The sequence below is a fragment of the Rhineura floridana genome, chromosome 4 (assembly GCF_030035675.1).
Source record: "Rhineura floridana isolate rRhiFlo1 chromosome 4, rRhiFlo1.hap2, whole genome shotgun sequence".
Taxonomy (NCBI): domain Eukaryota; kingdom Metazoa; phylum Chordata; class Lepidosauria; order Squamata; family Rhineuridae; genus Rhineura; species Rhineura floridana.
The window spans coordinates 132835755-132848425 of record NC_084483.1 but is presented as its reverse complement, the minus strand read 5'-3'; the positions used below and the strand labels follow the sequence as shown (position 1 = coordinate 132848425).

Below are 12671 nucleotides of genomic sequence, written 5' to 3'. Positions count from 1 at the left end.
GGGATGGAGCCAGGCTGCTGAGATGGAACTCAGCTGCACTTTGCATCTTCTCTGAGTCAAGAAAAAGCCCTAAAAAGGCAAGGGTGCCATGCAGTCCATGTGGTTGCTCCATTGATTTCTTCCATACAAGGTGTTAGTTCTCCCAAGTTGACTCCCCTTCCACCTCAGTTTGTGCCAGATACCTTCAGTTTTTGTTTTGTTTGTGTCACTGTATGATATAGTTTGCAGGAATGTGTGGTGTAGATTTGGGGGGTGGGGATGAGAGAGGGAGAGGGAGGGAGGGAGGGAGGGAGAGAGGGAGGGAGGGAGGTGTGGCCATGCCCACTCTGGCCACACGCTGGAACATAGCCCTCAGGGACGGCCAAAAGCAAATACAGCCCTTGGGCTAAAAAAGGTTAAAAAGGGTGTTTTAAACTATATAAACTGTGTATGTTCCAGGCAAGTACTAAATTTAGTACTGGGCACAGAACTCTGCTTCCCAAGAATATCTGCTCACACTTAAAATTAATGTAAATTGCTTACCCCTTTTAAAAAGGTAAGCTGAAAAGTGTGTGAAATCTCAGAAGTTGGCAGGGGATCTGGTATGACTACAGTGCTCAGAGGTATGGGACCTGTGTGCCCTGTAAGTCTTTATCTCTCTTCATGAATAAAAGAAGCAGAATAATCAAATGCATACAAACGTACATAGCTAACAGGGTACAGAACATTTAACACAGAATGTGTACAATCCTGATTTTGAATAGATAATAGGGATAGATTTGTATGTTGATTTGTAAAGTGCTTCAAGAACTTCAGAGGGCAAGGAATTATTTGTTCAGATTTATTAAACTGCTGGCTTATTCTAGGGTATATCATACTAAACTATGATTTAGCAAAATCAGGAAGAGCAGGAAAGAGCCATAACAAGCCTTGGGCTATTTCCCTCTCCTTCTCCCATGCAGTAAGAAGGAGGGCTTTAGTAGAGTTCACTGAATGTCAGCTTGCTGAACATCTGGATTAGGCATCCTGATTTATCCCTACCTATGGTCAGTTTCCCAACAAATTTAGATAACTGTTGCAGAGTTCTAAGAAATACCCACTTCTGCTTGTAAGAAATCTGAGAAGTGGTTATCCAGGAATCTGTCTTGGCTGTATTATGTGATAGAATCTTTCAGGGTGGCGGCATGTGTGGCTAGCTAGAATTCAGCAGAATGGTTTTACTTAAGGTATGAATAGAAAATGCTTGGCTGAAGAATCATCACATCTGAATGTCCTGTGCAAGTATATAATGTTCAGTTTCTGCTCTTATTCCTTCTGTCTGTTTAGAACACCAATGATAGCTGGTGGACTCTTTGTGATGGACAAACTTGATTTTGAAGAGTTAGGAAAGTATGACATGATGATGGATGTATGGGGTGGAGAAAATCTAGGTATGACTCTTTCCTCATGTATTTGTTCTTTGAAAAAAAGCAAATTATAATGTAACCTAATTTTTGGGAGCTCATGGACTTTAGATTTCTCTCTGGAGTGGATTAAAATGACACAGCTTTAAGTGGATTATTGGCAACAATTCAGCTACAATAGGGCTGCATTCTGAATTTTTTGTTGAAAAATAAGAACTGAAGCAGGTTTTCTTTGTACAAGAGAGAAACAAACAAGGGATTTTAGCCCTTTGAGAAGTCATGCATAACTTGAACATACCATTCTGTGTTAGTTAAAATGTTGTCATCTAACAGGTTTTTTAAAATGTTCCACACTTTTAAATTCTTAAAATAGGCCACACAGTTCATGGGCTTAATTATCTTGTTTGAATACTTGTAAAATAGCCATTTGAGGGATGAGCTAAATAATTTTGATGATTGTTCCTAGTAGATACTTGGCACCTTAGTATAAGAGAGACTGCAATTTTATAGTTCTGTTATAGTACCTAAGATTTTTTTTCCATGCTGCCACTTTCATTATTGGTCCTTATTTTGAGGTGTTCAGGGCAGCCAGTTGAATTTAGTTGCATAACTGCAAGTTCAAAGAGTGTTTCTTAGTGGAAGCCTCGGGGGACCAGCAACCACACTGCTTCCATAGCATACAAACCTACATTAAAGAGCAGAAATGAAATGAAAATAAATTCAAAATTTTGATTCAAATGTTGCTGCACCTGTGTATGCACACAGAGTCTCTTCCATTTCCAACAGTGGTAATTATTTTTGTCAAACACATAAGAACTTTCCAGCTCCCTTTTCCTGGAAATAAGCCAGGAACTCCAGGGAACTTTGCAGTGTTTTTTAAAAAACATTATGAGTTGTATTCAACTAAGCCCTGCTTGGAGTAGACCCACTGACATTAATGAGTTAGTCATGTCCGTTAATTTCATTGGGCCTACTCTGAGTCGGACAAGCATTGAATACTACCCTTTGTATTGCTGAGAGGCAGGAAAACTTAACTTTGGGGGTAGGAGTGAATAGAGGAAGAGAACTATTGCTGTGTTCTTTTCTTTTTGATTTATTGCTTGTTTTCCAATGACAGAGATTTCATTCCGTGTATGGCAGTGTGGTGGGAGCCTAGAAATAATCCCATGCAGCAGGGTTGGCCACGTGTTCCGGAAGCAACATCCTTATACCTTCCCAGGAGGAAGTGGTACTGTTTTTGCAAGGTAATTTCAAGAGACCGCTTCAAATAAAATAATAAAACCAGAGATGGAGTCCTTTATAATGGCATGTAGGACTCTTTGTTAAAGAGCAAAAGCTTGCAAGTCACTGCTTTTGGTTAGGTTTTTAGAAAATCTTTAACATAGTTCAGCTCTGGTTTTAACTGCTGTCAAAATAACCAAATGAGTTAGCCTTTAGCAAATTTAAAGGCATAAAAAGTAACTGGTATGAGGCAAAAATTATGCAATACACTGGTGGTGTGGTTTTTCTCCATCAGGACCCATACTATTATTCAAAGTTTTGTTGGAGAAAATAGCCACATTTTATAAAAGTGTCAGAACATAAAATAAATTTAGGGAAATCAGAGATATTACCCATCAATATGGGTGATCAGCATAAACAACAAAAACAACATTTAAAGCCTGACAAGTTCTAAATGTAATTAGAGGCATACTTTATTTAAGTGTTTGGGAATATATTTCAGTGTTTTAGAAGATAATGGTAAATGTTTTAGAAGATAATTTCATGCCAGTATTAAGAGAAAGCAAAACTGGGCATAGCTAGATAGGTCAAGCTGCCAATTTCACGGTTAGGAAGGATAGCAGTCCACAAAAATGGAAATATGCCCACAAATAATATTTCTGTTTCTTTTATTGCCTGTTAAGATACCATAGATAGTTCTGAATAAATTTCAGTTAACAATTAATATATAAATATCTCAGGATTTAAGCTTGGTTTATGCATTTGGTGTTCCTGTTCTGGCTTTGCAACATTTTTATTATCTTTCAGAATTGGGACACTTTAGTTCACTGATTTCTTCTGTATACTCCACCCCAGCTAATGGAACAGATAGGAATAGATACACTGTTACTAGATTGGATATGGGTTAGTCACCAAGAGCAAAAACTTGCTTACTCAAAATGACATTTGAAAAACAATATTAAAAATCTGGGAGAAATAAAGGTCAGTAAAAGCATTAGGAATAAATGCAGCAGGATTCAAATAGCAAGAGAGGTAAAAAATTGAAACTAGATAAGTAGTATTACTAAGCTTAAATCTTTTGTTTCTCAACTTGCAACTTCATAATGGCAATGACTTTGGGTTAACCAATACTGGTCAGATATTAAGTGTATCAGAAGTATAGTAGGGTACAAGATAGAAATGAATCCTCAAACAATGTTACTGGGAACAATAAAAAGACAAGTTGGAAAGGAACATGTAATGCTAATTGTGACCACAGAATATTGACCACAGAATAAATCTTACTGACAACAGCATAGAAATCAGTTGTTCTACAAACTCTTGGTCAATGGAGAATCTTTTATATTCATGAAGAAGATCATGACCAATAAATATCTGCGGGAAGGAAGGAAGCTTGTCTGTTGGGTTCCTGCAGCATCCTTAATGAATAAGTAGTAAAGAAAGATTACTGCCTCATTGATAAGAGCAAAAATAATAAAAACATCTTGAATTATTTCCAGAAATACACGTAGAGCAGCAGAAGTCTGGATGGATGAATTCAAAAATTTCTATTATGCAGCAGTGCCTTCAGCCAGAAATGTACCTTATGGCAAGTAAGTGTAACACATTTTGAGACTGCCCTGTTAAGGCAGTTATATTACCAGGGATATATAGTCATATTATAAAAATTAATGTTAAATAATACATTAATGTTAAAAGTATCTTTGTCCATAGAAATACAGTTTTTAGATCGTGTCAGTTTAAATATAGTTGATAAACACTTTCTCTTTCTAGTATTCAAAGCCGAATGGAGTTGAGAAAGAAACTTAACTGTAAACCATTCAAGTGGTACCTTGAAAATGTATACCCTGAGCTAAGGTGAGTCTCTTGTTGTATGTGAGCATTGTTGTTGCTTTTCAGTTTTGGTCAACTGATCTATGTCTTTACGCTTTATTTTAATCCATGACTTTTGTCTGTCTGTTGGAATACTTTCAAAACTTGGTATGTATATTGAGTAACAAACAGTGTTGGTAGGAGTAGGTTTGTTGTATTAGTAAAATCTATAGATAATAAGTAGCCCATACATTTTAAATTTTTTTATTAAATTTATGTTCCATCATTCCTCTAAAGAGCACAAGGTGGCGTTCTGTGCTGCTGGCCAGGACAGAAAGCAGGCTTGTGTTTTTTCTTGAATTTAGTCTAGCCTAAATTTCTGGAGTAGTAGACCCTACTGATGCTTGCCAATCACAAAAGCTAACATTTAGTGCCCACATTCCCATCTGCATCTAAAGTGGGGCCCAAGATCTGAATATATACTTTCGGATAGCTTACTAGGGTAGGTCCCGATCATGGATTTCCAATACAATCTAAAAGTGGAGAAACTTATGTTCTGCGCATGGTTACTTCTAGGGAAATATCGCTTAATGAAATCACATCTTTGCAGTCCAGCTGTAATCTGGAAGAATTGCTATCTTTTTCCATACTTGTAATGACTAAAGTAGATAAAATCCCTATTTTGCCAGTTGTGCGTAACTCATGCTTAAGTTATGTTGGGAGTCAGTCTTGAGCTTGTAATTCTTGTCTTATTTTTATGTTTTCAGAAAATACTTCTAACTAGATCAGTGCCAAATAATTTGTCATCTCTTGTTAATTGCACTTTAGCTTCATCATCAAGAGTGTTATGGGGAGAAAGTGGGGCTTGGAAGAGTAACGTGCATACTAAAATTAAAGGATACAAGGCTGAGACATGTGCAGCACATCTGAGTTACCTCAAGCATTTTCTTACTAGCTGCTGTGCCCCCATAACACAGCCCCATAAAGTAAATTCCTTCTTCTATAGCTGTATTTGATGACCAGCTGATTACGAAGCTTCCTGTGGCGCAGTTAGCTGCTCTTATGTCATTGAACTTTAAATCCAGGATAATTTAAAATGCAGTTTGGGGGTTAGCTGAGAGAACTACCAGTAGGGAAGCTCTGGAAACAAATAACATTGTGTTACATGTGTGCACCTCTTGAGTTGCAGTCAATATATTTTTTAATATTGAAAGGTGGTTGGAACTCAAAAACATTTTGTGGTGTTTTGTTTCTCAGGGTACCCGATCACCAAGATATAGCTTTTGGGGCCTTGCAACAAGGAACCAATTGCCTTGACACTTTAGGCCATTTTGCAGATGGCGTTGTTGGCGTTTATGAATGTCATAATGCTGGGGGAAACCAGGTTAGTAATCACTAGTTCATAAATGGCAATTAATTATATTACACATGAGAAATTAGTCTGATGGTACAATCACATTTTAAATTCTTTATCACCCCAAAGAAAGTAGGTTTGTTACTACAGTCTCTGTTTAATCTTTCAATCCTGGCTATTTGGAACTTCCATTGTAAAATTGTGTTTTGATCTTTCTGAAGTTTGCCATATGTGGCTTTGTGGATTTACTTTTGTGTTAAGGAGATGTGACATATGACAAATGAAAGGATACAGGATAATTTAATTTCTGCATATGTCTTGGCAGCCTGTAAATAGGCTTAATTGTTTCACTGTTGGTTAAAATACAGACTGCAATAATCTTAACATATAGTCATTTGAAGTATTACTTAATCCTCCTTGGACTTGACCTGCAAGTGTTTGTTCATGTTGAGGATGGGTAGGTAAGCAAATGGAGAGAGGGAGGGAGGGAGGGAGAGAGGGGGAGAGAGAGAGAGAGAGAGAGAGAGAGAGAGAAGCTGAATAGGGATTTCTGTTAAGAACATAAGAACATAAGAAGAGCCTGCTGGATCAGGCCAGTGGCCCATCTAGTCCAGCATCCTGTTCTCACAGTGGCCAACCAGGTGCCTGGGGGAAGCCCGCAAGCAGGACCCGAGTGCAAGAACACTCTCCCCTCCTGAGGCTTCCGGCAACTGGTTTTCAGAAGCATGCTGCCTCTGACTAGGGTGGCACAGCACAGCCATCACGGCTAGTAGCCATTGATAGCCCTGTCCTCCATGAATTTGTCTAATCTTCTTTTAAAGCCGTCCAAGCTGGTGGCCATTACTGCATCTTGTGGGAGCAAATTCCATAGTTTAACTATGCGCTGAGTAAAGAAGTACTTCCTTTTGTCTGTCCTGAATCTTCCAACATTCAGCTTCTTTGAATGTCCACGAGTTCTAGTATTATGAGAGAGGGAGAAGAACTTTTCTCTATCCACTTTCTCAATGCCATGCATAATTTTATACACTTCTATCATGTCTCCTCTGACCCGCCTTTTCTCTAAACTAAAAAGCCCCAAATGCTGCAACCTTTCCTCATAAGGGAGTCGCTCCATCCCCTTGATCATTCCGGTTGCCCTCTTCTGAACCTTTTCCAACTCTAGAATATCCTTTTTGAGATGAGGCGACCAGAACTGTACACAGTATTCCAAATGCGGCCGCACCATAGATTTATACAACGGCATTATGATATCGGCTGTTTTATTTTCAATACCTTTCCTAATTATCGCTAGCATGGAATTTGCCTTTTTCACAGCTGCCGCACACTGGGTCGACATTTTCATCGTGCTGTCCACTACAACCCAGAGGTCTCTCTCCTGGTCGGTCACCACCAGTTCAGACCCCATGAGCGTATATGTTGACTTAGACTTCAAGGTTAAACATAACTGAACACCAGCTGCTGATGAAATGCTATTGTAAATGAGGGAACACAAAGCATTTATATTAAAGAGCTGACATTTTTCAAGTTACCAATTCATGCTTTCTTGCTTCAGTGCATCTCCTTTGTGAATATAGTATCCTCTGTCCACAATGAGATCATGGAAATAAACAGTATGTTCATTACATATCACTAATGCAGTATATGGAGGATAATTTGACTGAGTGAAAGGAAATAAAATATCTGACATGGATACAGAAGCAGAAATTTGGTAGGTTGAAGTAGAAGTGGGGTGTGCTCCAAATGGAATTGAGATAAAATATGTTAGATTCTTGTAAATTACACACTACAAGGAATGCAATAAGTAACTGCAATAATCTTCTCCTTCAACAGAGTTACAGTAAGATTGTCCTTGTATTGCAAATTCCAATTTCTGCTCAATAACTGAAGCTGCATCTTCGGTTGCTTTTTCTATGTACTGCAGAGTTTTTAATCATATGTTTGTTGCACCTTCTCAGCGTTTTTGCTTTCCAGATTTATCCATGTGGATTTTTTCAAACAAGAAGTCTTGTGTTAACTCTTTCCTGCCTCAAGCAACAGGAGAGGAAGACAATACCCACTTGGGGGTGTCCTGGTGCCCACTGGAGAAAGAGCATTTATTGATTGGAGTTCATTTTGTTAGACGCAACTTTTTTTTGCAAAAAGTTTTTTTTAAAAAAACTTTAGTCTTAGAAAATGTGTCATAACTTATTAAGGGTATGGAAATGATGATAAAACAGGTTAAAAAATAAAAGGTCCAATTATCCAGAGTAAATTTGGGTACTTATTATTTTAAAGAATATAATCTGATTTAACCAATAGCTTATTATTGCTGCACTCAGTGGACATTCAGAAAAAACACTGAAAAGAGAATTTCAGTTTTAATAAACAGCTCTGTATCCTGCATGGTTCCCACATGATCTCACTGTAAAAGAATGTTCAAATAAGACTGAGTTGATGGAATGAAAACCAAATAATAAATGTTTTTTAAATGTACAACTTTATATTTAGGGACAAGATCTTGCTTGTAATACTCTTCAACATCTCAAGCTTCATGCTGGTTTTTTTTATATAAATTACATCCAGGAACTGGCTTTGGGCAATAATCATTTTATAGCACTGTTAGCAAGTGGTTTATTTGCCAAACTGCATTAGTTATGTTACTCTCAGAACTGCTCTGGGGTGCCTTTGGCCTAGTCTCATACAATCACATTTCATTTGAGTGCCTTTGGCCTAGCTTCATACAATCACATTTCATTTGGGTGCCACCTGTCAGAAGTGAGCTTCACAACATCTCTCTCTCTCTTAATAATAATAATAATATCCAGGCAGGTAAGATTTCCTAGGTATAATCACAGGCAAGACATAGCTGTATACAGGTAGTATATGCAAATTGGGTCAGCCAACACCATATTAAGTGATGCATATTTTTTGAAAGTGAAGTGATGCTACCCCTTGGGCAGCCGCATGTTTGCCATCTTCATGGAAGAGTGGAGTGATTACAATGTAATTAGCAGATAAGTGGATCCTGGTCCTCTCCAATTGCATTTCAGGACAAGTTGGAGATAGGATGAGACTCTCAATATACTGTGTGTGTTAATCAGAAATGGCTTGGTACATGTGGTGAAATACAGATTTTATAAGAGATTGATATAAAATATCACAAGCAGATCAAAAGTTGTCTCCATGCCTTTTCTGTTTCTTAGTTTATTATGGATGAAGCAAAATGTAAGAATTCTTTCAAACAGTGCTTATTTTAAATCTGATGGTTTTATGTAGTGCCAGAATGTATGATCAATTGAATGCTGTTTTCAGCTAGTTAGATGCTGTTTTGCTGTAGGCCCAGCAGAGGGTACTACAGGACAACTGTCTCCAGTTCATCTTAAAATACTGATGCAGATTCAAATTTAACAATTCCAAAGTTAATATTGAATTCTAAAGGATAATAAAAAAGAGGTTGTGGTAAGGTTCTCAAATGTTTTCCCCTAAGTAAACAGAGTAGGAAATACCAGCAATTTGCATCTCATATCACACATTTGTTTCTAAAGCATGTCTCTGTTTTAGAGCCTTTCCCCATATATATAAAAAAATTTTTTAGCAGTCAGGTGAATTAAATGCTTTGCAAGAGTTGTGAGCATGGGTGTAACTGTGTGTCATTTCCTTTATGTTCCAGGAATGGGCCTTAACAAAGGACAAGTCAGTGAAACATATGGATTTGTGCCTTACTGTTGTAGACCGAGCACCTGGCTCACTCATAAAACTTCAGGGCTGTAGAGAAAACGATGGTAGACAGGTCAGTACCCAGAATATAGGCATGCAGAAATAGTTCTGAGGAGCACACCAATATTATGCATGCCCTATAGTTTTTTTTCCCCCCAGTACCCTTGTACCCTGCTGTGACTTCTACAAGCTCTATTCTGCCGCCTGCCGTTCTACAGGTTATGATATGTCTGCTGGATTTCGGGCAGTGGAAAAGTGTCGGGTTGTGTGATTGAATGGCTTTGCCCATTGGGCTGGCTATAGCGAGATGCGTTGGAGCAAAAGAAATGATAGATGGCCTCTTGTAGCAAGCTGTCTTAATTTTCCTATATTCTAATACTGATATGCCTATTCACATTTTGTTTAAACTACAGAAGTGATTAATTGATAACCTCCCTGTAATTACCAAGTGTAAACTTCCTCTTTAAATTTTCAATCTTATATCTAAAATGCAAAGTCATTGAACTGAAAGAATATTAGACCTCTCTGCATGAACTAGGGCAGAGATGGGGACTGTTAGGACCTTGGACCAAATGTGATCCTCCAGACCTCTGTATTTGGCCCTTGAGACTCTCCCTGGCCACACCTTCCTTGCGTGCTTTTCTCTGGCTGGAATGCGTCCTTAAACTGTGATGGTGCCTCTTGCTTGCCTCTGGAAGGAGGATGGAGAAAAGCGTGTGTGTGAGTAAACCTCTGCATTTTGCATGGCCGGAATGTAACCTACTGTACAAAGATAAGAGTTGCATCCCTTCCTTTGCCCACTTTTGCATCTGCCCCACCCACCACAGGTATGCACCCCTGTGCAAGAAGGCTGGCCATAACAGAATGTGGCTCGCAGGCTGAAAAAGGTTCTCCATCCCTGAACTGGAGCTTGCCCAATAACTGAAAATTACCCTGCTACCCTATTTTAAAGCTTCAAAATTATTGGACCACCGCCAACATATGCTGAGGAAATTAACTCATTCCATCAGACAGTCTGTTCATTAGTGAACATAAACTGGCATATGTGGTGGAGCCCTTTTCCCTTTCCTGTTCTCTCCCCTTGAGCCAACGTCGTGTCACCTCTCTTCATATTTCCCCATACTGCATGTTGAGATGCTTTTTAAGCTTTTGAATGTGAAACTACAGCTAGAGTGAGGTGAGGAAGCCCAATGTTAGAAACTTTTTCAGAAACTTGTGTAGCATACCATGTTAGTCATTTTTCCCAGCAATGTGCAATGGCATTTCCAGCAACAAGAAGGGCCCTGCAAAATGCAAGGCAAGTGACAATTTCATTTAATCGATACTTTAAAAATGCACCATTGAGCAATTAATGTTTTCAGCCCAAAGCTCAATGTAAAATAGTGAAATCTAGGACAGAGGCAGTAGTAGTAGGATAGATCTTAAGAGGTATTGTCCACATTCATTCTAATAAGTAAAAGTTTTTCCCAGTTCTCAGATTTATTCTTTAGAAGTACCGTATATTCCGGCGTATAAGACGACTGGGCGTATAAGACGACCCCCAACTTTTCCAGTTAAAATATAGAGTTTGGGATATACTCACCGTATAAGACTACCCCTCTTCCAACGCACACCAAATAAAAATTAAAAAAACATCAGATTTGATTTCAGTATGGTAATTTTAATTCAAATGCTTATGACATGCAGGTACTTAGCAGGAAAACTCACTTACAAACATAAGGCTGTTTGTCATCAAACATGTAAACATAAAACAGTGCAAGTGGATTAAACTTTTCCTAATTCACTCTAAAGCTGAAAGGAAGGATAAGACAATAAACCCATGGGAGCTGCCATGCTGTTTGTTTTCTAAGCTGACAACCAAACAGTTTCCCTTTGAAAGCCTTCAAAATCCTCCTGTTCGTCATCTGATATCATAAGTACATCAATGACATCTTGTGATACATTTGTAAGGCAGTCATCGTATGGATCAAATTCCGTATCAGATGGTGTGGTCTCAGCTTCGGCTTCCTCTTCATCTTGCCACAAGTAGTCGTCCTCCATACCATCTAATGAATTTGATATGCCACACTTCTTGAAAGACTTGATTACTGTTTCTGCATCAATATCATTCCAGGCTTTTATGACAAACTTGCACAAAACATCCAACTGTGGAGCACGCATGTTTCCTCCTTTTGTGAATGACTTTTCGCCACTAACCATCCATTCATTCCATTGTTCTCGAATGCGATCTTTAAATGGCTTTTTAGGCACACATCCAGTGGCTGTACCAACGATGTCAATCCTGCAGGAATAACTGCCGCATCTGTGTTTAGTCTTGCAAGCCTTTGCTTGGTGCTGGGAGTTAAATGAGCCCTGAACATATCCCACACCAGTAGACTACGTTTTTGAATAAGTCCACCTGGTCGCCTGCTCCATACATTATCAAGCCATAGCTTTACCCCTTCTTCATCCATCCAGCCTTTTTCATTCACATGTACAAAACAACCAACAGGGAACTTGAGTTTTGGCATTGTTTTTCTTTTAAAAATAATCATTGGTCTCAGTTTGGTGCCATCAGCTGTGCATCCTAGTACCACTGTAAAACTGGACTTCTCATGTCCTGTTGTTTTAATTAAAATTGTTTTTTCACTTTTTTGATGGACAGTTTTATTTCCAACCATATCAAAATTCATTGGAGTCTCATCCATATTTCCAATACTACTTAACGCATAGCCATGTTTAGTGCGCTGTTGTATTACGTATCGATGGAAACTATTTACTTTGCTATCAAGATCTGCAGGTAATTTTTGGGCAACTTTCGTCTTTTGCCTCAGTACCAAATTATGCCTTCCCATGAATCTAGTACACCAGGATACAGTGTCCTTAAATCTGTTGCTGTGATCTGGGTTAGATTTGGCCCACTGAAGTACAAACAAACGTATTTTATTTCGTGTCACTACATAACCGTTTTGGCGATGCTCATTCACCATGTCTGCTACATGTTTTTCAAGTTCTGGCCAATGTGGGGTGCCTCTTCTTAATGCACACTTACCCCTTGGCATACTCTTTAATGCTTTTTCATTTGCTTTCCAGTCCCGAACCATCTTTTCTGTTACTCCATATTGTCTTGCAGCAGCGCAGTTATTATGTTCCATGGCAAAGTTTACAACTTTAAGTTTGAAACTGGCTTCATATTTCTTTCTTCTTGCTGGTGGAGCCATGATGGG

General features: G+C 38.5%; 1 protein-coding gene across 1 annotated transcript in view; it reads left to right on the top strand.

The window, feature by feature from the left end:
• Positions 1–12671, top strand: part of GALNT2 (polypeptide N-acetylgalactosaminyltransferase 2) — an 81350-nt gene that overhangs the window by 62290 nt on the left and 6389 nt on the right. The window contains exons 10-15 of the mRNA XM_061624475.1: positions 1306–1409; positions 2500–2626; positions 4103–4195; positions 4377–4460; positions 5673–5799; positions 9419–9538. Of these exons, the coding sequence (XP_061480459.1) occupies positions 1306–1409; positions 2500–2626; positions 4103–4195; positions 4377–4460; positions 5673–5799; positions 9419–9538 (655 nt within the window). The remainder of the gene's footprint in view (positions 1–1305; positions 1410–2499; positions 2627–4102; positions 4196–4376; positions 4461–5672; positions 5800–9418; positions 9539–12671) is intronic.